We start from the raw sequence: 27923 nt of genomic DNA on the forward strand, positions 1-27923 counted from the left end.
GATGGGATGGGGGCAGGCGCGCGGAGAGCGGGGAAGAGCCATAAAAAGTGGCGGAGCGGGATCACACGGCGCTCGGGCGACTCGCAGGGGCGGCGGGGCGCTGCGGGGTCCGCGCGATGGCCGGGTGGCCGTGGGGCGCGCCGGGCGGGAGCGTGAGGGGCAACGGGTGCGCGCTGCTCAACGCCTCTCTGCTGGCGCCCGGCGGCGGGGAGGGCGCGTGGCCGCGACCCTCGTGGCTGGCCTCCACGCTCGCCTGCATCCTCATCTTCACCATCGTGGTGGACATCCTGGGCAACCTCCTGGTCATCCTGTCCGTGTATCGGAACAAGAAGCTGAGGAACGCAGGTAGGGACTCCCGGGGCCAGGCGGGCTGGACCAGCAGCCCCCAACTCTCACCGGACGGCAGCCTCTCCCCTGTCTGGCCACCTTTCCAGAACGCAGCATCCTTAGCCCTCAAATGACACTTCCTAAGAAAAGTTCAATTCTTTTTCTTAGAAACTGGGAACTGGAGTCATTTTTCCTAATAGAGACTGAAGCCCATCTGTTCACTTTTCCTCTAAACCACCCTTCTAAGATGTTTTTGCATAAAACAGTAAAGCATCTTCAGTTTCCAAGGGGTAGAAACCTTTGCTAGAGTCAGGTTCTTTTTATTTTAGGGGACAACCCCACTGTACAGTTTTCAGTTTCTGAGGCTTGTTAGATTGAAAGACACGGATACAGTTTGTATAAAGTTCTTCAAGAAGGCATTTCAAATTAGTTCAACAAACCTGTCCATTGCTTCGTTTTACATATAATTTATTTTTCCCAACTTTGTTAAAATATGAGAAAATTTATAAGCCGGCAAAATGATAGTGCAATGATTTTAGTTTTGTTATCAGGAGTGGTTTTCAGTTTTTAGCATACAATTTAAAAAGAACCATAGGCTCCTAAAACATGCTTCAGAAAGTGAGTATTATTCCTCCAAGTTAAACAAGTTTACATTTTAAAAATAGAGATTGTTGTAGTAAAGAGTATGTTTGCATATAATATACTACTAAAGCTAATTTTGTGCTTGAGTTAAACTTGCTTTTTCTTCCAAGCAATGAACTGAAATTAGCTTATCGTGGGTGGGAGCCCAGGGGCGATTTGTCCATAGGACGCTGGACCTTCAGACCTGGAAATGATGATGATGTGCCTAGTTCCTTATTTGGAAGCAAACTTTCTGGAGGTGAGGGTCGCTAGGGGGAGGAACTATGTACTTATGTGTTTGTTAAAAGCAATTATTTTTGTTCTATCCAGGTAGATGATCAACGCTGTGATTTTGTTTAGCTCCTTTTTGGGAGGGCCCCCTTTTTTTCCCTTTCCCTGATGCTTCGGGACAGTGCATAGTTTAAGGATTCGTTAATTAGGACCTGATAACAGGTATTGAATTGGAGTTAGTCCATGGAATAACCTCACTTTGCAGGTTGGCCTAAACTAGAGGGATCCTGCCTTCAAGAAGTAGCACGTTCCCTCTTGGCAATAAAAGCAGCTTTCTCTGGGCCAGACACGGTTCTGAGAGCCGTGTTAACTGGATCCGCAGGCAGCCCTGCAGTGGATGCCGCTGTTACCCGATTTACAATCTGACGACACAAGTTGCTTTTACCGACCGGAAGTGGTGGAGCTGGGTTTGACTGAGAGCTCACTCTACTTCATTGACGTCAATAATTGCAGACTTGGGAAGCTTGAATCCTGCAGAACCTTTCTTTTAGAAAAAAAAAAATCCACATGCCCAGAACAATTCTATTTCTTGTGTTCTATTTAAAAAAACATCTTGTGAGACATGCTCCTTCCACACCACTTGGTCTTTTGTTCGTTTGCTAAGCAGCTTTTTGATAGGGTGGTCTGTAAAATACTACATCTCTTAGCTGACTAGGAGATGCACAGGGAGCTTTAATCTGTGAAGCTTTTGAACTTTCATATTCTTATAATTGGGACTTTTAATTCAGAGGTACCACTGTTGCAATTCAAACCATTTGAGGCTTTCTAGAATGGATGGTAATTTGAAACAGTGATAGAGATAGCTGATCAAATATGGCTTTGGGGTGCTTATTAAAAGTTCTTGTGATTGTTCCATCCTTCCATTTCAGTTAGATTTATTTTGTTGGCATTGAGGGTGAAAAGATGGAACAAACAGAATGGAAGAAATGAGCTAAAAAATAAGAACACTGCCATCTTAAGTTTTGAACTAGCGCTTTCTCTTGGCAATCTGGTATAATTGAAGGATTTTTCTGAACCTCTTCTCCTCCCAAGAGAGCGTGTTGACATTTGGCGTCTCGGGGAAGAAATTCAAAATATTTAACAGCCATTTGTCAGGGACATTGGCCAATCAGAGCCGAAACAGGCTCCGAGATGCTGGCAGAACATCTGCTGTGTTCCCATCCAAAATTTGACACTAGAATCGACACTACCCTATTTGCAGCCTCTGAGTAAATTTCATAGTGTCACGGGAAGATTCCTGCACTGGAATGCTAGGATTAATATCTGTGCTGTCTACCTTGTGATCTGAGAAATCAGTTAAGTCATCAAACCTTCATTTTCCACATTTGTCAAATACAGAAAATATCTCATCTTTTAGCCTCGCACGATTGTTGCGATTACCTGCTGAGGTGATGCACACGGAACCACTTTGAAAAGGATAAAGCAGGTGGTATGTGTTCTTTTATTCTAGGTGAAGCTAACCAGGAGGTGTTGTTTCTTAAAAATGATTGAACTGAACTGTGTAGACTTAGTGTTTGTGCACATTTCTATATGTACATTGTACTTCAATAAAGCATTTTCAAAAAAAATAAAGCAAGAATACAAAATACCTTGCCTATTCAAAATTCAATTATGTGGCCATCTATTCTAGCTAGAATATATCCAATAAATGGAAATAAACAAAAATAACAGACTCTCACCCACAGCTAATTTGTCCTGCCTTGGAATTCCACAAAACTCTGAGGCTAGTGCCTGGGTCCCCGTAGATTATAAGCAGTAAATTAGGAGAAAGATTGGCACATTTAAAGGAATAGCACATGTGGCAAACGGTGTGGGTTAAAGTAGATTCACTAAAAGCAGGTGGGAAAAACTGAACAGCACAACCTTTGCAGGCACTTTGTGAGGAAGCAAATAACCCTGCTCACCATTAATTGCTCCTGAAACAGCACAGTGCAATAATATATTTATTAATTATGACCCCGAGCCATCAAGGAAGGTCCAGTCACGTACAGTATGTTCTGCTTAAGAAGACAGGGACGTCATATTTTAGGGAGACAGTTATCTAAAGTGGTTTATTATTATTTTTTAATCTGGTGCACAGTGGGGTAAACTGTCAGTATTGTAAAAAAAAAAAAATGTCCCCCAGAATGACTCAAAGATGGGATGATTGGTACTGTGTTATTCCACTCTTGTGCTTGTTTCTTTCAGGCCCATATTGAATATTATCTATAACCATCCTGCATTACCACTCAAAGAGCTGCACAGAGTAAGGCAAGAACATGGACTTTGGGCCTCAAAGATCTGGGTTTAAATCTTGGATCTACCAGGGCCTTTGTTTTTTTTTTCTGTGAGGAAGATTAGCCCTGAGCTAACATCTGTGCCAGTCTTCCTCTACTTTGTATGTGGGATGCCGCCATAGCATGGGTGATGAGTGGAGTAAATCTGCACCCGGGATCCGAACCCATGAACCCGGGCCACCGAAACAGAGCACACACGACATTAACCACTGAGCCACAGGGCCATTTTTAAGCGCCTTATAGGTCTTAGGCATGCCTACTTAAATATATTATCTTTATTTATTTTCTTTAGATTGGCCCTGAGCTAACATCTGTTGCCAATCTTTCTTCTTCTTCTTCTTCTTCTTCTTCTCCCCAAAGTCCCTCAGTACACGATTGTCTATTCTAGTTGTAGATCCTTCTAGTTCTGCTATGTGGGATGCTGCCTCAGCATGGCCTGATGAGCACTGCTAGGTCTGTTCCCAGGATCCAAACCAGTGAAGCCCTGCGCCACTGAGGCAGAGTACCACGGGGCCAGCCCCCCAAAATATTATTTTTAAATTGAGGCATAACTTACACACAGCAAAGTGCGTAAACCATGGGTGACGTATTTTTACATATGTATATACATATGTGACCATCACTTTTGAGAAATGGTTTGAATAAGGGAAATGATTTGAAATAAGATAATATCATGAAATAATGTCTCAAGTCATTCAGAAATAGTCCGGTAATACTACCTTATTGTTGTGGTAGTGTTATTATCCACAACTGGAACTAGAACTTATGCCAAATCTGAGTACCGAAAACCGTGAATCTGAACTTTTTCTCTTTTACCGTCCACGAGCAGATTGCTGCCCGTGTTGATGTTGACTCTTGGTTGTATCCATTGCTCAGGCAGTGAAGCCTGAGGATCGCTGCCTTCTCCCTTACCTGGGCCACACTCACCATCAGTTCATCAGTACCACAGCGTGGGTCCCACGGAATGTGTTCATACCCACCTTCATAGAGCCCTTGGCCAACCTGTTCACTGTATGCTGGCTTTTATTTTCTCTTTCCTTCCTTTCCTTTCTCTTCCCTTGCCTTCTTTTTCCTTCTTCTCCACTGTCTGTCTCTTACTCCTTGGCCTCCAGTATTCCTTGGTCACCATCATTAGATTCAATGTCTTAGCAGAGGTCACACTGTGTCTCTGCTTCCTGTGTCTGTTGTGAATCAGCAAAAAAGACACCCCTGGACTTACAAGCATATTATATTCTAGAAGTTCATTTCTGGATTTCTTAAAACAATATTTTATATATTTTGGCTCTTACCCTATCCCACGAAAGCATTCAAACCAACAATGTGGCTGAAATGATACTCAGAATTGATGGGTCATCGGAGACTCACGAGCCCCAGAAAGCAACGTGCCTCACGGAGTTCTGAGTTCTGAGCCTTTTGGGATGCTGTGGGAATGGGAAGGAGCGGTGCGGAAGGCACTGGCTGGAAGCTTCCCGTATTAACTCAGAAATGTTGGGAGAGGGCTCAGGGATCAGACATGATGATGCAGGATGGTTTTAGCATCAGTGATGGGGTGGAAGCAAGTGTAACTATATGCAGCTGCTCCTAAGGCGAATGCTTCTGTGCTGGGGACAAATATGTCAGAGCCTATAGGGAAGTGTGGAGAGAGCTTGTAAAGAGAATGGGTCCAGAACCTGGACTCCAGGGCTGCTACTCAATGGATCTGTGATTGTAGTTAAGTCTTCACCTCTCTGGACTGTTTTCGCATCAGTAGAATGATTGGGTCGGACAACATCTTTGAGTCCTTTCTGATTCTAGTGTCCTTTGATTTACGTGATTATTAAACTCACTGCAAAGTTGTAAATTATATTGCAATGAAACTGACTAGCAACGAGGAGGAATGTGGACACAATGACATATATGTAGATAGTGATCATGGGCATCATAGATCTAGGAAAGCGTCCTTAGGAAAGCGTGCCTCGTTTGTCCTACACTATCTGATTCACTTGTCACATATCTGCTGGCGAAAAATCTTGTAATGACATCTGGTTTCTTTGCCTTATTTCCCAAGGAATGTTTACAAGTTTTTAAACTTTGCTACATAGTTTTCCCTTCTTGGAAGAGAATGAAGTAACCAACCACACAGAGTAATTCAAGCCCTCTTTGGTGGGACTCTTGCTAGTTGGCCAACAATGGATTGGTTCTCTGGGGTGTCTGCAGGTTCTCGTGAGTTTGGGTCGGATGAGCTGGTGATGCTTGTGATGAGCTGGCTGACAGCGTGTGTGAGTGAGCAGTCCTGGTGAACTAACTTTCATGCCTCTGGTTGGTCCACGGGGAGAGACAGGCTCTTTTCAGCCTGTAATGACCCCATCGGAATATAATCACTGGGGAAGAGCAGGCGACCAGCCTGGTCATTGTTTGCAAGAACACACATCTGAAGAACCATGGGGCTCACTCAAGCGAGCACAGCCTTCTCAGTTAGGGGCTTAAATGCGGGTGGAAGAGAGAGACTTCACCATGCTGTGTTCCTGAAATAAAGAATCAGACAGTTATTCCTGCATTATCAGTTCAGGATGTCTGTATTGAGGCCATCAAAGTGGCTAATCACAGGGCTAACAGGTAACTTAAAAACCAGTGCTCCAGGGGATCCTTAAAGCCAAAAACATAGAACACAATGAAATATCCATATATAAGCCAATTGCCCAAATCCCAAAAGAAATATAAAAGCAATGCATTTTGGACAATATTTTTGAGACATTTTGTTCTTTCAGTAATTTTCTTTCCCTTAAAGATTCATTTTGCGTCTTACATTTTCCTCTCACTGCAAATGGCGCTTTCTCTTGATGTACTAAATATCCATGAGTATCAGATAGAAGGTAAATAGAACTGCAAGAAAGTCTAACTTCTGGGGCGTGGGCAATTGGAACAGATATACAGTATTCCTTAACATTTGGATCTGGTGTCTTAACAATATTTGTACATGTAAACTTTTCATGATAAAATTTAATCCTTTTTTTTTTTTTTTTTTTGGTGAGGAAGATTGGTCCTCAGCTGACATCTATTGCCAATCTTCCTCTTTTTGCTTGAGGAAGATTGTTGCTAACATCTGTACCAATCATTCTTTATTTTGTATGTGCGATGCTGCCACAGCCTGGCTTGATGAGTGGTATGTAGGTCTGTGCCCAGGATCTGAACAGATGGATCCCAGGCCACTGAAGCAGAGCTCGCAAACTTAACCACTACTCCACCGGGCGGGCCCCTTAAGCCTCCTTTTTTCTTTTTTTTCCAATTATTTTTTTTTAATGAGTTCATAATAGTTTATATCAATGCAAGATTTCAGTTGTACATTATTTCTTGACTGTGACCACATAAGTGTTCCCCTTCACTCCCTGTGCCCCTCCCACCCCCCTTACCCTGGTAACCACTGAACTGTTTTCTTTGTCTATGTGCTTTTTTATATTCCACATATGAGTGAAATCATCTGGTGTTTGTCTTTCTCGGATTGGCTTATTTTGCTAAGCATAATTCCCCTAGGTCCTTCCATGTTACTGCAAATGGGATGAATTTGTCTTTTTTTCTGGCTGAGTAGTATTCCATTGTATATATATGTATATATATATATATATATATACCACATCTTCTTTATCCAATCATCGGTTGGTGGGCACTTGAGTTGCTTCCATGTCTTGGCTATTGTGAATAGTGCTGTAATGGACATAGGGGTGCATATGTTACTTTGGATTGTTGATTTCAAGTTGTTTGGGTAGATACCCAGTAGTGGGATATCTGGGTCATATAGTATTTCTACTTTTAGTTTTTTGAGGAATCTCCATACTGTTTTCCATAGTGGCTGCACCAGTTTGCATTCCCACCAGCAGTGTATGAGGGTTCCCTTCTCTCCACAGCCTCTCCAACATTTGTTATTTTTAGTCTTAGAGATTACAGCCATTTTGACAGGCATAAAGTGGTATCTTAGTGTAGTTTGATTTGCATTTCCCTGATGATTAGTGATGTCGAACACCCTTTCATGTGTTTATTGGCCATCTGTATATCTTCTTTGGAAAAATGTCTGTTCATCTCCTCTGCCCATTTTTTGATCAGGTTGTTTTTTTCTTGTGCCATTGTGTGAGTTCCTTATATTGTGGAGATTAAACCCTCGTCAGATAAATGACTTGCAAATATTTTGTCCCAAGTGGTCGGTTGTCTCTTTGTTTTGATTCTAGTTTCTTTTGCATTGCAGAAGCTCTTTAATCTGATGAATTCCCATTTATTTTTTCTTTTGTTTCGTTTGTCTGAGAGGACATGGTATTTGAAAAGATCCCTTTTCTTTTCCCCCCTCTTTATCTCCCCAACCCCCCCCCTGCACACAGTTGTACATCTCAGCTGCAGGTCGTTCTAGTTGTGGGATGTGGGACACCGCCCCAACGCGGCCCAACGAGCAATGCCACATCCACGCCCAGGATCCAAACCCTGGGCCGCAGCAGCAGAGCGCTAGAACTCAACCACTTGGCCATGGAGCCGGCCCCAAAAAGATCCTTTTTAGTTCAATGTCAGAGAGAGTACTACCGATATTATTTTCCAGGAGTTTTATAGTTTCTGGACGTATCTTCAAATCTTTGATCTATTTTGAGTTTATTTTTGTGTATGGTGTGAGATAGTGGTCTACCTTCATTCTTTTGCATGTGGCTGTTCAGTTTTCCCAACACCATTTGTGGAAGAGACTATCTTTTCTCTGTTGTATGTTCTTGGCATCTTTGTCAAAGATTAGCTGTCCGTAGATGTGTGGTTTTATTTCTGGGCTTTCAGTTCTGTCCATTGATCTGTGTGCCTGCTTTTGCACCAGAACCATGCCATTTTGATCACTATGGCTTTGTAGTACCTTTTGAAGTAAGGGATTGTGATACCTCCAGCTTTGTTCTTTTTTCTCAGGATTGCCTTAGCAATTTGGGGTCTTTAGTTGCCCCATATGTATTTTAGTATTCTTTGCTCTATTTCCATGAAGACTGTCATTGGGATTCTGATAGAAATTGCATTGAATCTTTAGATTGCTTTGGGTAGTATGGACATTTTAACTATGTTTATTCTTCCAATCCATGAGCAAGGAATCTCTTTCCATCTCTTTATGTCGTTATCAATTTCTCTCAGTAATGTCTTATAGTTTTCATCGTATAAGTCCTTCACCTCCTTGGTTAAATTTATTCCTAGGTACTTTATTCTTCTAGTTGTGATTACAAATGGAATTATATTTTTGAGTTCTCCTTCTGTAACTTCGTTACTGGAGTATAGAAAGGAAACTTATTTTTATAAGTTGATTCTGTACCCTGCAACTTTACTGTAGTTGTTAATTATTTCAATTAGTTTCCTGATGGATTTTTTGGGGTTTCTTATGTATAAGATCATGTCATCTGCAAACAGTGAGAGTTTCACTTTTTCACTCCCTATTTGGATTCCTTTTATTCCCTTCTCTTGCCTAATTACTCTGACCAAAATCTCCAGTACTATGTTGAATAAGAGTGGTGATGGTGGACATCCTTGTCTTGTTCCTGTTCTCAGGGGGATGGCATTCAGTTTTTGCCTATTGAGTATGATGTTGGCTGTGGGTTTGTCATATATGGCCTTTATTATGTTGAGGTAATTTCCTTCTATCCCCATTTTGTTGAGTTTTTATCATAAATGCTGTTGGATCTTGTCAAATGCCTTCTCTGCATCTATTGAGATGATTATGTGGTTTTTATTCCTCAATTTGTTAATGTGGTGTATCACGTTGATTGATTTGCGGATGTTGAACCATCCCTGTGTCCCTGGTATGAATCCCACTTGATCATGATGTATGATCCTTTTGATGAATTGCTGAATTCAGGTTGCCAAAATTTTGTTGAGGATTTTTGTATCTATGTTCATCAGTGATATTGGCCTGGAGTTCTCCTTTTTTGTGCTGTCTCTGTCAGGCTTTGGTATCAGAGTGATGTTGGCCTCATAGAAGGTGTTAGGAAGTGTTCTATCTTCCCTAACTTTTTGGAATAGCTTGAGATGGATAGGTATTAAATCCTCTCTGAAAGTTTGGTAAAATTCCCCAGGAAAGCCATCTGGTCCTGGGGTTTTATACTTTGGGATGCTTTTGATTGCTGTTTCAATTTCTTTCCTTGTGATTGGTCTATTCAGATTGTCTGTTTCTTATTGACTCAGCTTTGGGAGGTTGTAAGAGTCTAAGAATTTATCCATTTCCTCTAGGTTATCCATTTTGTTGGCATATAGTTTTTCATAGTTTTCTCTTATAATCCATTGTATTTCTGTGGAATATGTTGTTATTTCTCCTCTTTCATTTCTGATTTTGTTTATTTGAGATTTCTCTCTTTTTTTCTTTGTAAGTCTGGCTAGGAGTTTGTCAATTTTGTTTATCTTCTCAAAGAACCAGCTCTTTGTTTCATTAATCCTTTCTATTGCCTTTTTTTGTTTCAATAGCATTTATTTCTGCTCTGATTTTTATTATTTCTCCCCTTCTGCTGACTTTGGGCTTTGTTTGTTCCTCTTTTTCTAATTCATTTAAAATTCTTGTTGTTGAGGTGTGGCTGTATTGCAATGAATTTCCCTGTTAATATGGCTTTTGCTGCATCCCATATGAGATGGTATGGTATGTTATCATTTTCATTTCTCTCCAGATATTTTTTGATTTCTCCTTTAATTTCTTCAATGATCTGTTGCTTGTTCAATAGCATGTTGTTTAGTCTTCACATCTTTGTCCCTTTCTCAGCTTTTTTCTTGTAATTAACTTCTGGCTTTATAGCATTATGATCAGAAAAGATGCTTGTTAAAATTTCAATTTTCTTAAGTTTATTGAGGTTTGCCTTGTTCCCCAACATTCTTGAGAATGTTCTGTGTGCACTTGAGAAGAATGTGTATTCTGCTGTTTTTAGATGGAATGTTCTATATATGCCTATTAAGTCCAACTGGTTTAGGTTTTCATTTAATTCCACTGTTTCCTCATTGATTTTCTTTCAGGATGATCTATCCATTGATGTGAGTGGGGTACTATTATTGTGTTATTATTAATATCTTCTTTTAGGTTTGTTAATAGTTGCCTTATGAACTTTGGTGTTCCTGTGTTGGGTGAATAGATATTTATAAGTGTTATGTCTTCTTGATGGAGTGTCCCTTTGATCATTATATACTGCCCCTCTTTGTCTCTCTTTACCTGCCTTATCTTGACGTCTACTTTGTCTGATAATAAGTATTGCAACACCTGATTCTTTTGTTTGCCATTAGCTTGAAGTTCCACCCCTTTGCTCTGAGCCTGTGTTTGTCATTGGAGCTGAGGTGTATTTCCTGGAGGCAGCAAATTTTTGGATCTTTTTCTTTGATCCATCTCGCCACTCTGTGTCTTTTTATTGGAGAATTCAATCCATGTATGTTTATGGTGATTATTGGTGTATGAGGGCTTAATGCTGCCATTATATCACTTATTTTCTGGTTTTCCTGTATTCCTTTGTTTTTCGTCCTGTGTGTTTTGGTCTACCCATTGAATTATGTAGTTTTTTATGATGTGTTTCTTTGTTTTCTCCTTATTCATTTTTTGTGTCTCCGTTCTGCTTTTTAGTTTAGTGGCTACCCTGAAGTTTGTATTCGGGATCTCCTGTATAAGAGTACATTTTCTGATGGCCTCTTATTTCTTTAGTCTAAACTGATTCAGTCCCCCTCTGCCTCCCCTCCCAAGTTGTTTTTCTCTTATCTTATTCCAACTCGTGTTGTGAGTTTTTGGTTAAAGTGACAAGATTGTCTTTGTTTTTGGTGTTTTTCTTTCCTTTAGCCTAATGCTATAGTTGAATATTTGCTGTCCTATTCTGTTTCTGTCTAATTACTTATCTCCTTACTCTGTGTTTTGTGACCCCTTTCTCCCTTTTTTTTTCAGGTATGAGGGCCTTCTTGAGGATTTCTTAGGGGGATCTTATGGCTACGAAGTCCCTTAGCTTTTGTTTGTCTTGGAAAGATTTAATTTCTCCCTCATATCTGAAGGATATTTTTGCTGGATAGAATATTCCTGGCTGAAGATTCTTGTCTTTTAAAGTTTTGAATATTTTTCCATTCTCTCCTAGCTTGTAAAGTTTCTGCAGAGAAATCTGCTGAAAGCCTGATAGGGGTTCCTTTGTAGGTTATTTTCTTCTGCCTTGCTGCCCTGAGTATTCTTTCTTTGTCATTCATTTTTGCCAGTTTTACTACTATTTGCCTTGAGTAGATCTTTTTACATTGACAAATCTAGGACATCTGGAAGCTTCTTCCATACATATTTCCCTCTCTTTCCCTAGATTTGAGAAGTTCTCTGCTATTATTTCTTTGAACACGCTTTCTGCTCCATTCTCCTTCTCTTTACCTTCTTGAATACCTGTAATTCTTATGTTGCATTTCCTCATTGAGTTGGATGTCTCTTGGAGACTTTCTTCATTTCTTTTTAGTCTTGGTTCTCACTCCTCCTCTGTCTGGAGCATTTCAACATGTCTATCTTTGATTATGCTGGTTTGCTCCTCTATGATGTCCACTTGAGCACTCAGGGAATCCGCATTTTGTTTTATCTCGTCTGTTGTGTCTTTCATCTCTAATATTTCTGGTTGATTCTTCTTTATAGTTTCAATCTCTTTTGTGAAGTAGCTCCTGAACTCGTTGAATTATTTCTCTCTACATTCTTTTTTACCCCGTTGAGTTTTTTGATGAAAACTATTTTGAATTCTTTGTTGTTTAGTTTACATATTTCTGTGTCCTCAGGACTCAGTCCTGGGTGCTTGTCGTTTTCTCTCTTGGTCTGGAGATTTGATGTCGTGTCAGATCTTGGAAGTTCGGCTCTTTCTCATTCTGATATTCTTCGGTTGCAGTTACAGCCTATTGCCACTGGGTGGGGGTCGAGAGCTGCATATGCTCAGCCTCCCGTCTTCAGCCAGTGCAGTGTGCGTTGGGGGAGGGGCACTTTCTCCTGTGTGCATTCTGGGCCTTCTCAGTCAGCTCTCACTCTCTGGTCTCTTGGGGTCTTGGCTTGATGAGGTCACCCCCCCCACGAAAGCATGTGCCCCATTAGAGGGCTTCCATCTAGGCTGTAAGGGCCGAAGGGAGTCCTGGGTGGTCCCATGGCTGTGTGACCCGTCCCCTCCTCCTTCACTCATGGGTCCTCCCACAGCAGTGACTGCAGCCTTTCCAGGAGGGAGTGAAGATCTCTCTTACCCTGTTCTAGCTCCTCTGAGGGGGGTTTCAACCTCTCCACCCTCCGTTGTGTGGCTGTGTCTCTCTCTGAGGTTTTTGTGTTGTTAGGATATTATCTTTTGGAGTATGGTTGCCCCTTTTTGTTGTATGTTGGAGGGGAGAGCGTCCCGGGCAAGTTCACTCTGCCATGATGCTGATGTCAGTCTCCCCTTAAGCCTCCTTTTTATTGTTGTGGTCCATAATTGATTTTGCAAAAACTGATGGCCATCTTTTGGTGAACATTTCCACTTAAAATACAAATATTGTACAGCACCCCAGTCAAGCCAACCTCAATTATTAAGGGAATTTAGCTTTTTAATCCTACGATTTTATTTTTGAAAATTTATTTATGAACTTGTACTTGAAACATTTTTCAAATTCGAGAAAATTAAAATAGAAAACTGATGGAATTGCACTTTATGTTACACTTTTCATAGACAGCTAATTTGGTCTGTTTTCTGTGGATAAAGTAGAAAAATAACTTCTTTTCTTGATTAGAATGTCTAATACTTCATACTTATGTGCATAGAGCAATTTACAGTTTTCAAAACACTTTCCCACATTTTGTTTTAAATTTGTCTTTACGACAGCCTCCTCAGGTAGATAATAAAACTGAAACCCAAAATTCACAGATAAATGATCAGTTTTTCTAATCCCGGCAAACAGCCCAGCATGGTACAGTGGAAGGAGCACAGGAATTAAAATCAGAAGTTCCAGGCTGAGTCTTATATGTGCAATACCTTTATTTACAGTGTGTTTTGGGTCTGGTTGCACAACCTCACTAAGCCTCAGCTTCTCCATCTGTCTAATGGGGCACTGATCTCACAGGGATGCTAGGAGGGTAAACTTAGATCCTGCCCATCCATCCATCCATCCATCCATCCACCGATCACTTCAAAATTATAAAATATTATACAAATAATGGTATTGTTATGTTATTATTAGCATGCATACTATGATTGGTTCTTTTTAGGTGAATTTTTTTTAAAGATTGGCACCTGAGCTAACATCTGTGCCAATCTTTTTTTTTTTTTTAATTCCTCTCCCCAAAGCCCCCCAGTACATAGTTGTATATTCTAGCTGTTGGTCCTTCTTGTTGTGCTGTGTGGGACACTGCCTCAGCATGGCTTGATGAGTGGTGCCATGTCAGCTGCACCCAAGGTCGAAACCAGCAAAATCTTGGGCCACTGAAGTGGAGCATGCAAACTTAACCACTTGGCCATGGGACCAGCCCCTAGATTAAGTTTTTAAATGCTTATTTCTTTTTAAATGTATTCTTTTTTTTAAAGTAGGTAGACAATACAAATGGTAAGAGGTGAAATCAGAGACTTGGCCCATGGCCGAATGGTTAAGTTTGCACACTCTGCTTCAGCAGCCCAGGGTTCACAGGTTCAGATCCTGGGCATGGACCTACTCACCACTCATCAAGCCATGCTGTGGCAGCATCCCACATAGAGGAACTAGAATGACTTGCAACTTGGATATACAACTATGTACTGGGGCTTTGGGGAGAGAAAAAAAAAGAGGAAGATTGGGAACAGATGTTAGCTCAGAGCCAATCTTCCTCACCAAAAATAGGTTGCCTTAAAAAAAAAAGAAGTTAAATCAGTCAGAAGTTGAAGATTTAGGATCTAATTCTCTTTCATGGCATTATGCAAATTACACAAGTTCTCAGATGCCTCAACTTTTTTTTTGGTAATAAACGTTATCTCCCCACAGCAAGTAGGACTGAGATTCTGATAATTTCATTATCCAACCTCTGAAAGACTGATTATTTCAATATCCAAGCTGTTCTCTAATTTAAAATGAGTTGGCTCTGGAAGCTACAATAACTATCTCAGACAAGTCTATTTCCATTCAAAAAGTTATGACTAACTTGTATGTACAGACTTGGGAAATGGTTTCAAGCTAAGGAAGTCAGTGCTTAATAGAACCTCTAATGTGGTAGACTTCTTGTTAGCACTGTGGACGTTTTCCTCCTGCAGCTCCCTATGCTATTTCAAATTATTGATTCAAGGCAATTTTTTACTTTTAAAGATATTTTATTGATTTTTCTTCACCCTTGCATGCTTAGCCACTTTTTAAAGTTTTATGATTTTTTTTCTGGTCTGTATAGTACATTGTAATGGAACTCTAAATTTTCCCAAATTTGCCAGAGTAATTCCCAGAATTCCCTGGAAACCTTAGGACAGAGGTTTCAGACTCCTAAATATGTGCTTGCATTTGAGTCTACATGGTTGGGTTTAGATCTGATTGGTTCCTCCAGATATTGATCTTATAAGGAAGGAGCATGTTCAGCATTAAGTTAATCATGGATAAGAGAGCTTATTTTTGCTAGTTCTTCAGAATCATTTTTTCTCTTGGCAATTTTGAAAGGTAACCAAGGATAAAAATAGTCCTAGATTAAACCTCCTGCTTTTAGTTCTTACTAACATTTATGGTTCTATATTTAAAAAAAAATACCAACTTTGAAAAATATCTGCCTTGGAAGTCGTTTTAAATCTCCATAGAGTCTCTGGAGCGTATTCTGCTCATTCTTTATTAGCATGTTTCAAAAATAATAATTAGAATATTTGAGAGGAATGGTAAGATCTTTACAAGAGGCCTTGAATTTCTCCCTTTTTCCTAAATATTTTTAAGTCGGCCAGCTGACAGAAATGCTTAACTTCTAAAAAAGAAATGCACACGCTTTCAGAATCTTCCAGGCTACCACGGAGGCAATTAATGGATTGTTTTTAAAGAAGCATTTGTGGGTGCTCAGAACTCTGCATGGTGTCATTTACTCCCCTTCAAAAAGATAGTTCCTTAATCAGCACTCTCATTGTCTCATCTTTCAAAACGGTAGATAAAGTTGACCTAAAAACCCAGGGGCTGTATGTGATATCTCAAGAAATTTTAGTGAAATTTAATAATGCTGCAAATGAGGAATAAACTTCTGGATTTTCTCATTATGGTGCTCTAAGATTTCTTCTTCTACAGAGCTATGCATTTTAGGCAATCACACTGAAGGAATTAGTCTCAGAAAAAGGAACAAGAAAAAAATAAATCTCTTTGGTGCTGAATATTATTCAGGCGCTTGAGGGTGAATTTGAGTTGGTGAGCTTATGGCTTAAAAAGATGCTCACATATTTTGATATTGAGCACTTTTGGTGCATATTGAATTGAATATCTGTTTAAATAAATATTTATTGCATACCTGCAGTATTAGACAGAATATAGATGTCAACAAATTCTTGTTGGTTTGTCAAAATGCAAGACACTGTGCTAAGCTTGTGTAAAATGTAGCTCCTACTTTCAAAGGGATTACTTTCTATCAAGGCATTTAAAAAAAATTCTTCATTTTTAAATAAATATAAGACATGGAGTACAAAGTTACAAGAGTCAAAACTTGTTTAGGGGCTGGCCCTGTGGCCGAGTGGTTAAGTTCGTGTGCTCCACAGCAGCAGCCCAGGTTTCGCCAGTTCGGATCCTGGGTGCAGACATGGCACCACTGGTCAGGCCACGTTGAGGTGGCGTCCCACATGCCACAGCTATAAGGACCTGCAACTAAGAAACTGAGATATACAACTATGTACTGGGCGGATTTGGGGAGATAAAGCAGAAAAAATAAAAAACCTTGTTTATATGGCAGAAAAACTTTTCAAGAGAAATTTGAAAGTTGGTTGGTAGATGGTAGCTGGTACTTAAAGTAGTCATGGGAATTTTTAAAGATGTTACCTCATGATGGATGAGAGGACAATAGGTAATAAATAGGAAATGTGAAAGCTACACCATACCTGAGGAAGAATTAATGAGAAAGCTTCAAAGAAATTAGTTAATAATAGAGACAAAGTATAGCTATTCGGGAATAATACATTAGCAAATTTGTCATCAGTAATTACTATTTGTTCTTTTATGATTTTCTTAATGTGTTTAAGAATACAAAACTCTCTCTTGAAAGGGATAATGTGGTTTTATCCTTCATGCATTCATTCCTTTTTTCTTTATTTAAATATCTCTTAGTTGCCTCCTATGCACCAGGTTTAAGGTAATATTGGGGCTTGGAGCACATTTCTGTGGCAAGACAAACGCTATTCTAGTTAATTCTTTTTTCCTTTTTCTTTTTTAAATCGAGGTATAATTAACATATAATGTTATATTAGTTTCAGGATACAATATAATGATTCAATATTTGTATGTGTTGCAAAAAGATCACCATAGTAAGTCTGGTTAACATCTGTCACCATAAATAGTTACCAAATTTTTTCTCTTGTGGTGAGAACTTTTAAGATCTACTCTCTTAGCAACTTTCAAATACACAACACAATATTATTAACTATAGTCACTATGCTGTACATTGCTTCCCCAGGACTTCTGTAACTGGAAGTTTGTACCTTTTGACCAACCTCACCCAGTTAAATTTTATTTTAAGATTTAGTTTAAACTTTAATTTTTCCTTTTTTTGTTTTTTCTTTTCCTGAGGAATGTTAGCCCTGAGCTAACATCCATGCCAATCTTCCTCCACTTTATATGTGGGTTGCCACCACATCATGGCTGACAAGTGGCATAGGTCCACACCCAGGATCCAAACCTACAAACCTGGGGTGCTGAAGTGGAGCATACCGAACTTAATCACTATGCCATGGGGCTGGCCCCTTTAATTTTTACTTTTTAAGAGTTTTGTTTGTGAATATTTTTTTAAAAAACTCAACTTCATCTGTATTCTTTGTTATTACTTTACTTATTCTATTATCTTACCATTAATTGTTTCCTCTATTTGAACTTGGAATATTTTCAACTGCACTCATTTTTTTGGGTGTGTAGATATTACATTCTTTTATCAAATAAGTTTTTCAATAAAGGTTATATATATAAGGTTGTCATCTATATCATTTAATATATGAGACATTCCTTATCAACATAAAATTAGTCCTATTATAGACTTAATTTTTTTGTGTGATATGTTCCCTTTGAATAATGTGGCCTCTGGAACATTCAGATGGTCTGGAGTAAAACTCTGGCTCTGCCGTCCAATGGATGTGACCTTGGGCAAAGTACTTGTTTAGTCTCCTCACTCGTTAATTTAGGATAACACTAACGTTGCAAGGATTAAATGGATTTCTATCCTTAAAGTTCATTATGCTTTAAATGTAACCTTTTGGGAAGCGGAATGAATTCTTTGTTGTTTTGTACTCTTGGTGTAGAGTTATAATGGGTGAATATATTTTTATTTTTAAGGCAGAGAATAATATTTAACACTTTTAGGTTTTTAAATACTCTCCATGTACATCAAAAACAGTCAAATTTAGAATTTTTAAAAATTACCTTTATGAGAATCTTATTTAGTACTTTTGTAGTGTTAACTTCTTTTTCGTTTCTCCTTACATTTATTTTATTTTAGTTAAATACTATGATTGTACCATTTTTAATAAATACAGGAATTCTATTTCAGAATTTAGCAGTTTAGAGTTCTTTAATTAAATAGAGATATTATATAGGGCCAGCCTGGTGGCATGGTGGGGTTAAGTTCACACACTCCGCTTTGGTGACCCAAGATTCACCAGTTCAGATCCCTGGTGCACACCTACACACTGCCCACCAAGCCATGCTGTGGTGGCGTCCCACATACAAAATAGAGGAAGATTGGCACAAATGTTAGCTTAGTGACAATCTTCCCTAAGCAAAAAGAGGAAGATTGGCAACAGATGTTAGTGCAGGACCCAGCTTCCTCACCAAAAAAAGAAAAAATGGACAAGAGATATTATTAAGTGCCATTAATTTGTTTATTTAAGCTAGGAGTTAACTGAGCCCTTCAAGATTGGGGAAAGTCTCTAAGGAAATAAAGACTACTATCCCAAATAGGATTAATATAGGTTTTTAGCTTGCCTGTTATTGTGGATGAAGTATTATGTACTTTTCATGAGTGGTAATCTATGTTTCTAAGCCCATGAGTAACTTCTATTTCTGCTGCATGACAGCTTCGGGAGCCCATTGGTCAAGGACAGTGGTGGCTGAGGAAAGATTAACCCATGTCCCCAGATTGCATCATCAAGATCCTCTTCTGCTTAGGTTGCTTTTTGGTGAGCATTCATATGGGACACAAGTATCTTCACAGTCAGTGCCCATTCTGAGAGGTCTGTGCCTCTATAGACCTCTTCTCCAGACCCTGGTATCACCAGTTTTCTAATCATGTTTCTTCCAAGTCCTTGACCATTGGCTACACCATTAGCCATGGCTGTGAATCAATGTAGGTGTATACCTGTGGCCATCTCTCCTTCCAGGCAAGATGAACAACCTACATGAAGTTCTGTTCAAAGTTCTGTTCACCAGGAGGATTTCCCTTCATCCTTGTCCCTAGATTTGGCCTGCAGTGCTGCAACATCCAGTTTCAGGTCGTACGAGCATATCATGAAGAACCATCTGTAAACCATGCCAGAAGTCTTTTCTTCCTTATTCATCTGGTCAAAAGGGACTTCCCATGAAGCTGTAGGTGTGGGTTGAGGGAAGGTGGTGATGAGGCAGGAATGTGGGCCTTGGGCATCTGAGCCACTTATTCAGGCAACTTCCCTGTGCCTTCAGGACATGCTTGAGCCAGATCTTGTACATACCACTTCTGTTTGATACTGTGCACGCCCAACTTTATGATTTGGGGGGTCAGACAATACCTGGTCCATGAGGGACCTTTCAGATCACAGGGTCACTTGGTGGTCTGTGCTCAAGTATTCAGATTCTACTAAGGCCAAGTAGTAAGTCAAAAACTGCTTCTTTAAAGGAGAATCCTTGTCTGCAGAGGTTAGCGTAGATTTGCTGCAAAATCCTAAGGATCTGTCTTATGAATGACTGATATGTGCCTGCTAAAGGCTCTTTACACCCTCCAGATCTATGACCAACAATTCAAGCACCATGGAATCAGATGAGTCAAATGGCAGAACAGCTTTCAGAGCCTTTTCTTGTTCTGGGCTCCACTCAAAACTGGCTGCTTTTTGAGTTACTTAGTAAATGGGATGGTGTAGCATGTCAACATGAGGTATATTTTGTTTTTCCTTCCTAGTGGTAGGAGGGGCAATGCAGCAACTTGTTCTTCACCTTGGAAGGTGAGGACAGGTGATAATTTAAGTAAGTCTTTGGCCACTGCATGCCATGAGCTCCCAGTGTCCCCTCTGCTACTGGAAAAAGGGTTTTTAATGCCTCTACATCTAATCCTGTTAGAGAATCTATTCTAGGTGACCCAGAACCAGTACAGAGAAACCATCCCTAAGGTTCTTCTTGCTCTACTTTCAGCACCAAATTCTGGAGTTCAGTCCATCCTACAAGCAAATTCACTAGAGCAATTATGGGAGCGGATTCAACAGTCTATTTGAGGCTGTTGTTTTGTGTCTGGTGCTGGAGCCTTGTATTAGCCAGGGTTCTGCAGAGAAACAGAACCAATAGAATACATATCTATTATATATCTCTAATATATTTATATAAATATAAGAGATTTATTATGTGTATTATAAAGAATTGGCTTACATGATTTTGGGGTCTAACAAATCCCACAATCTACCACCTGTAAGCTGGAGACTCAGGAGGGCCGGTGGTGTAGTTCTAGCCTGAATCCGAAGACCTCAGAACCAGGAGCACATACCATGCAAGTCCCAGTCCAAGGGCAGGAGAAGATCATGTTCCAGCTCAGTGGTCAGGCAGACAGCGACTTCTCCCTTCCTCTGACTTTGTTTAATTCAGGCCCTCAATGGATTAGATGACGTCCGCCCACGTTGGGAAGGGCCATCTGCTTTACTAAGTCTACTGACTTAAATGCTAATTTCTTCTGGAAACCCCCTCACAGATACACCCAGAAATAATGTTTAACCAGATATTTGAGCATCCCATGACCCGTCCAAGTGGACACTTACACAATTAACCATCCCACCTTCAAGTCCACAGAAAAGGCAGCTGAGAAGAAAAGATGGATGTCAAGAGTGGAAGCAAGAGCAAAGTAGATCCCTGGAAGAAGGACTGGAACCCAGGAGGATGAACTGGACTCCTGTCAGTCTCTGGCTTTCTCCAAGCCAAAGCAGAGTTCAGCAGGGGTGGGAGACGCCGTGGGCACGCTGCTGCCCCTCGCCACAGTGTAGGCCAGCAGATAGGAGTCAAAGAGGCACAATAGTGCCTGGTTCTTTACAGGGACCTTCCGCAGAGAGAATATGGCTGCCGCTTCACTTCTGCCTTTTAAATCTCATGCAAATTCTCTCTTGTGGGGAACCCTAACCTGGAGTTAGGCAAGCAAATGTCCTTTCAGCTTAGCTAAATTGACACAATATAAATTCACTGTACATTTTTTAAAGGCCTTGCTCTATGCCAGGTCCTATTTGAGCAGGGAGAAAGATGTCTAAGACAGGCACTGCCCCCATAGAGTTAGTTAATAGCTTGGGCTGTGGGGAGATGCTAAGAAGCAGAGAAATACTTGTGGTAAATGGAAAATCAATACCACCTTGCTTTGGTCATTCCGACAGGGAAATCACAGGACTAGTTCTGAGAGAGGCAGTTTAGACAAGGCAACTTTTTAGTTGTCTACTAACTTATTCGTGTATGTGCCATGTTTTACTTACAATCTAAGGTCTTATTCACCAGAATGAATATTTATTCTGCATTTTATAGCTTATCTGTGTCTTTAATCACTGTGAGGCTGTTAGCTGTTTCTTCTTGTTGCTAGGACAGGGACCTCTAACCTCTACATCTCTTCCCTTCCCATCATCATCTCCTTATAACTTTTTGGTTCTAATGTGCTTTTTTTAGAATTGTGTCTGCAAAGGCTTGAAGCCAGGGCCTGGCCAGAGGGCCAAATTTCTAACCCTCATTTATTTCTGAGCACATGAACTTTCTTATGGAAACCCACTGAGCAACACTAACAAGTAAACAATATTATTGCAATCTTGCACTAACTAATTTTATGGCATCATTCAATCTAACTTGATATTTCTCAGTTTTTCTCTCTAAAAAGTAGGAATTAACCTGGGTTATCGCTAATATTCCTCTCAATCATAATATCCTATGAGTCTACGATTCTTCTACTGTAAGGACTGGAACTAAATCCAACAGAGAAGGAACTGGTAGACATTAACAGAAATTATGTTAAGTTTCAGAATGCCTTGTTATGCTGGTTGTATAGAGTCATGGATATCTGTAAAAATGGGTAGATTGTTACCTACCTAGAGTTACACAGAGCTAGTATTACTGGGCAACGACCTGCTGCCTGGCATGTGTAGAAGCCAACACGGTGGTACCAGATTTTGAGAAAAGAAAGAGCTTTATTGCATAGCTGACCAGCAAGGAGACAGGAGGCAAAGCTCAAATCCATCTGGCTGAGATGAATCGGGGATAGAGTTTTAAGGAGTTGGGGGTGGGAGTGGTTATGCAAAATGCTAGCTTGGAGGAATCTTTTTGGATGGCAGGAGCGTAAGGGTCTTATAAGTCCTGTGTACTACAAATCAAGGGACCCCTTCATGTCTTGTGAGGTACCCCGAGCCACTTTCTCATCACACTGAGTTCTGTAGTTAGGCGACTTTTGGTTCCTAGGCAGCTCAAGGTCATCTAAGGACAAGGTTACCATCTTTGGCACATGCTCCAGCTACATGACTTGCAGTTTTTGCTAGCTGCCCCTGCAAAGATAACTTTGATATTTTGTTATTGATACAATAGGGCCGGCCAGCACAAGTTAGTCTATGATGGTTACACTACAATGGAATAGATGACCATATGCTTATGATTAAATTATTTAATTACTCTTACTTGGTGGAGTTCTCCCATACACACAACCCACACACATACACACTCTCACACATACTCCACACATAGCAGATGTGATAAAGCTTCCTCTGAGCTACCCGATAGCCACATCTGCATAGAATCTATGGCTTAATTTTTTTCCTGCAAACACTTGTAAAATGAGATTAGTTCAAAGAAAATTAAACTAATGATTTAACTAATGTAGTTACTTGAACAAAAAAGAAGCATAATTATTATAAAATAAATGAAGCAGAGAGTTCAAGCCGTGAAAGAAATCTATGACATCATTCATGATCTTATATTTAAGCACTTTTGAAAATAAATACATATAAGATCAGTTTGTCTTCATGACATTCTGGGTAAAAATGTACCATTTTGATGAGAATTTAATTTGTAGCTGAATTTCATACGTTATACATATTTTTAAAGTATTAGATATTTTGAGTCAAATATGTATTAAAATATGCCCACTTTGGAATTTAAATATCTCATTGGTAATTGAAATTGGTCTGTGGGAAAAATCAATTTGTTTTTCTTGCTTCAATTTGGCCTAGGATAACCAATTTTCATACGTTGTTTTTATGACAATTTATCTGAAATTCCTGCTTACATGGCAAAACCTTGCCTTTTTTAGTCACTACTGCTATTTTCATTGACTTCTCTGCATGCTTTCTTGGGGGCGGGTGAATAAAATTAATCAAATAGGAACTTCAAGTGCAAAACCTATTTTACTTGAGATGTTGGTAGACGACAATTTAATTTATTTCATCCATCGTTTCAGCAAAAGTCTCAAGTGGGTACTATTCAGGAAAACAATATGAGGAAGACACAATCTCAGAGGACCACAGTACAGAAATATAGGGAAGCCAAGTTCACACACAAATATAATGAAAGGCAAAACATATGGTCACTATGCCTGGAATATTCCTCCCCACCTCTGTGCAGCTCACCCCCTCCTCGCTGCCTCTCATTCTGTGCATACTCTTGTTGTACTTCTTTCTCTCTATTTTAATTTTGTTTTCTTTTTCTAAGATCGAGGATCATAAGATGCCTGTCTGTGCATTCCTGTTTCCCCAGCATCTATTATATGCACTTAATAAGTTTTTATTGAGTGGAATTTATTATTATTTAATCTAAGTTAAAAGTGGTATAAATAAAGTGATTTAGGAGTCTTCAAAAGAGGAAGTTCTTCCATGGGGTTGGGCAAATAAATAAAGTCTTCGGGTATTTCTATTTAAGATGGATTTGGGAAAATGGGTAGCATTTTAAAAGTTAGAGAGAGGAGCCATTCAAAGCAGGAGCAATAGTAAGCAACAAAGGCAAATGAGCCACGAAAGTAAAGAGTGCATTTGCCAAACATCTCATAAAATTTGACTAGAATTCTTTTTTTGTACTTTAAAATGTCTTATTATATTAATATAGAAAATTATCACTTAATTTGACTATTTGGGGTTTAATTTTTGTACCTTAAGTTCTTTATAAAATATAAAAGGATTTCTGCTGTTTCCTTTGGATCGAGGAAGGAGAGTTGTAGAATACCAACATTTATGGAGCACTTATCATCGGACAGATGCTGCTCAGCACCAGTTATAGATTGCCTCATTTAATCCTCACCATACCCCAACAAAGAAGATACTGTCATTGTCCCCATCTTCAAAGAGGAAACTGAAGTTAGTGAGATAATGTAACTTGCCCCAGTTAGACAGCTAGTAAGGGATGAAGCCAATGTTCTAACCTAGACAGCTGATGAACACCGGTTTTCAATTCTTTTGGGTATATACCTGGGAGTGGAATTGCTGGGTCCTGTGGTAATTCCATGTTTAACTTACTGAGGAATTGCCAAACTTTTCTCTGTTCCTTGAACTGACTACACCAATCACTGCCTGAGGGCCTTTGTGCATGCTGTCGCTTTTGACTCAGCTGATAATAGAACCCTTTTTTTCTTCAGTATTATGCAATGGACAAAGATCTATCACTCTCCAAGAACAGGAGTTAGAGGCCCATTTGAGAACTGTTGAAGAACTAGAAAGGGATAGAAAGCCTGGAACTTTGGGATGTCATAGTTGGCTTGAGAAATAACATGACGTGAGATTTCTCAGGTAATGTAGAAGCTTCCAGAACAAAAGATGTGATATGAGTATGCCTTGTTTGGGAGATGTGGGAATTTGTGAACAGTGGACTTGATTTAACAAGGGCAACAATGGGCTCGCTTCCTGGTGAAAATAGTCTCCACTTCATTTACAGTATGGTGGTCACTGCAATGTCAGATCATCTCACTTGTGGAAACAGCTATTTTAAAAATAACTGTGAAAGAAAACTCATGCAATTCATGAAAAATGGCATTAACCTGTAATTTTCTAAACCTTTCTCTCTTAGGAAATATATTTGTGGTGAGCCTAGCTGTTGCGGACCTGGTGGTGGCTGTTTATCCATACCCCTTGGTGCTGACATCTATATTTAACAACGGATGGAGCCTAGGATATCTGCACTGCCAAGTGAGTGGTTTCCTGATGGGCTTGAGTGTCATTGCCTCAGTATTCAACATCACTGGAATCGCCATTAACCGCTACTGCTACATCTGCCACAGTCTCAAGTATGACAAACTGTACAGTAACAAGAATTCCCTCTGCTACGTGTGCCTGATATGGATGTTGACCCTTGTGGCAATCATGCCCAACTTGCATATCGGAACCCTGCAGTATGACCCAAGGGTCTACTCCTGTACGTTCGCCCAGTCTGTCAGTTCAGCGTACACCATCGCGGTGGTGGTTTTCCATTTCATAGTTCCTATGATCATAGTCATCTTCTGCTACCTAAGGATCTGGATCCTGGTTCTTCAGGTCCGACGGAGGGTGAAACCTATCAACAAACCCAGACTGAAACCACAGGATTTCAGGAACTTTGTCACCATGTTTGTGGTTTTTGTACTTTTTGCCATTTGCTGGGCTCCTCTAAACTTTATTGGTCTCGCTGTGGCCTCAGACCCTGCCAGCATGGTTCCCAGGATCCCAGAGTGGTTGTTTGTGGCCAGTTACTATATGGCATATTTCAACAGCTGCCTCAACGCAATTGTATATGGACTGCTAAACCAAAATTTCAGGAAGGAATACAGAAGAATTATAGTTTCACTGTGTACGGCCAAGATGTTCTTTGTGGATAGCTCGAATGAGGTCGCAGACAGGATTAAATGCAAACCCTCTCCATTAATGATCAATAATAACCTATTAAAGGTGGACTCCGTTTAAAAAAGCAAAGAATTACCAGCAAGATATGCAAACTGCTCAGAGTCTTACTAATTTTCATGTTTGCTTCCCTTTGGACAGATGTCGAGAAAATAGTGTGGTTGAGAAAATTTAATACTCTTAAGAGGTTGCCTCTATAGTTTCTGAACTAATGTGATATTGGCCTTCTGAACAAGTCTGTAATTCTACTTATGAACAGAAATACAGAACATAGAGAGAGGTGTTAGTTAATTGAAGAATCTGGTTCAGGGATGGGGGGAGTTATTTTAAATAAAAATTCTGAATGTATTCAAGTGGAGAAAGAGTGTGCAAATGTTTCTTTTGTTGTAAATGAGTGCCACAAAGGTAGTAATTGCTTTTTTCCCTCCACTTTTTGTAGATTTCTAATAGGAAAACAAATGATGTGTTTTATTTATAAACGGGTAAGTAGAAAAAACGGGAAAGTAGATGAGTGACTCATTATACAATGAAAGTCTGAAAATAAATTAGTGAATAACTCAACCACAACCAGCACAAGGTTTTCAGTTGGCACTGTTAGCACTGGGCAGCTATAGTCAGGCTCATAAATGTCACTCTATTAAAAGTTGCGCATGCAACTAAAGTGCTAACTATAGGACAGAGCTCTTTTTCAGATGTCAATAACTACCGTATTTTAAAGCAATAGCTACACGTAAAACTCAATTCAACTTTATAGGACATTTGGCTTCTTCTTATTTTGTCACCAGATATCATGATTATTCACGTCACTGACCAGCTGTTTTTAATTGATCTCTGTTAATTTATCAAGTCATCAAATCTGCTCAGTTAACAATGACAAAGAATCAAAGAGCTCCAGATTCTTGGATACAGTGCTGAACGTGTTCTAGATTGATAGGCTATTTGGGCAAGGAAATATCTAAACCAGTTGTTCTTTTACAGATATCGCAAAACAATATTCTTTAATAATTCATTTCAGTATATGGTTTCATCTTTCATGTTGATGATCCTAGGGCATATGAATCGCCTCCACAGCTTTGAAGAGTAAGGAGATTATTTAGGTGTTGTGTTGTGTTTCAGTAATAATGAAATAATTCTACGTCCCTAAGAAACAGTACCTTTATTACGAGGACACATTTCTGTGTTCTGTTAGAGAAGGGCTAGGAGTAACATGTCCATTTCAAAACCAATTGATTATCGTTGCTTTTAGACATTAGATGTTGATCCTGTCTTTTTAAAAAAATTATTTTATTGAGATCACATTGGCTTATAACACTGTGTACATTTCAAGTGTCTGATCCCGTCTTTTCTCGTGCTAACCTGGTGCCCTAATTTCTGATAGAACTCTTACTTTGCAGTAAGTGGTGCAAGCATATCTGGTTTATTGACAAAGAGTCAAGAAAGTAGCTCTGTTTGTTTGGAATAAAAAAGTGAATTGTATCTTCTATTTCCATGATGTGGCCAACGAATCTCTGAGAACTCTCGAGTCCTGGTGCCTCGGGAGCTCTGCTATCTTCACTGAGTCTGTGACCGCTGAGCTGGAGGATAAATGTTTGTTTAGAGAATTCAACATAGGTGAACATAAGATATGATCCTGAGTTGTAACATTATTTTATACTTGTAACTATTTTCTTGCAGTTTGGGTATAAATTTGAATAAAAACCTACAAAACCTGTTTTTTCGAAAGAGTTTATTTTTACATTTTTGAAAATACAGCCCATGATATAATATATTTGCATGTTTTTACGCATATCTGTACCTTGTTACTGTCAAGGATGAACTTCAATGGGGTCTCTGCTTGTGTATATTTGTTCTAATAAAAATTTTATATGTATATATGGAAAGACGAATATGATTTATTGTCATTTTCAAGGTAGTCCGTTTGTTTTTTCTGTTATTTGTTGGAAATTAAATAAAAGTTGGTTTAGGATGGAGAGTGGTTTGATAATTACCTAAGATGTGTACCTGTTTATGCACAAGGGACCTGTCTTTCTGTTTTTGGCATTTTTCTTAGCATAATGTAAACTATTCAGTTATTCATGTGTGTTCATATATCATATATTTATTTAGTCTTGTCCGTGATGGATGGGAACTGAATTTAATTGACCATTATTTTCTCCAACCTGATATATGCAACCAATAAGCTGTATTCTATTCCAAATACAAATTTGTTGCATGTTTAACAAATGTGTTTCTGTAAACGAATTAAAAAAAAACCAGAAAACATTATTTCTTGGTTAGTATA

General features: G+C 39.4%; 1 protein-coding gene across 1 annotated transcript; it reads left to right on the forward strand.

Moving 5' to 3' along the window:
* Positions 1-62: 62 nt before the first annotated feature.
* On the forward strand, positions 63-27923 carry MTNR1A (melatonin receptor 1A). Its single transcript, XM_008518624.2, has 2 exons — positions 63-345; positions 24837-27923. The coding sequence occupies exons 1-2, from the start codon at positions 117-119 to the stop codon at positions 25703-25705; spliced, it is 1098 nt and encodes a 365-aa protein (XP_008516846.1). The 5' UTR covers positions 63-116; the 3' UTR covers positions 25706-27923.

This window comes from Equus przewalskii, chromosome 28 (genome assembly GCF_037783145.1).
Source record: "Equus przewalskii isolate Varuska chromosome 28, EquPr2, whole genome shotgun sequence".
Classification (NCBI taxonomy): domain Eukaryota; kingdom Metazoa; phylum Chordata; class Mammalia; order Perissodactyla; family Equidae; genus Equus; species Equus przewalskii.

Excerpts from the sequence above, each read along its gene's own strand:
- MTNR1A (XM_008518624.2), top strand. The coding sequence starts at position 117 with ATGGCCGGGTGGCCGTGGGGCGCGCCGGGCGGGAGCGTGAGGGGCAAC. Across the intron at positions 346-24,836 it reads CAAGAAGCTGAGGAACGCAG|GAAATATATTTGTGGTGAGC; the intron begins GTAGGGACTCCC and ends TTTCTCTCTTAG.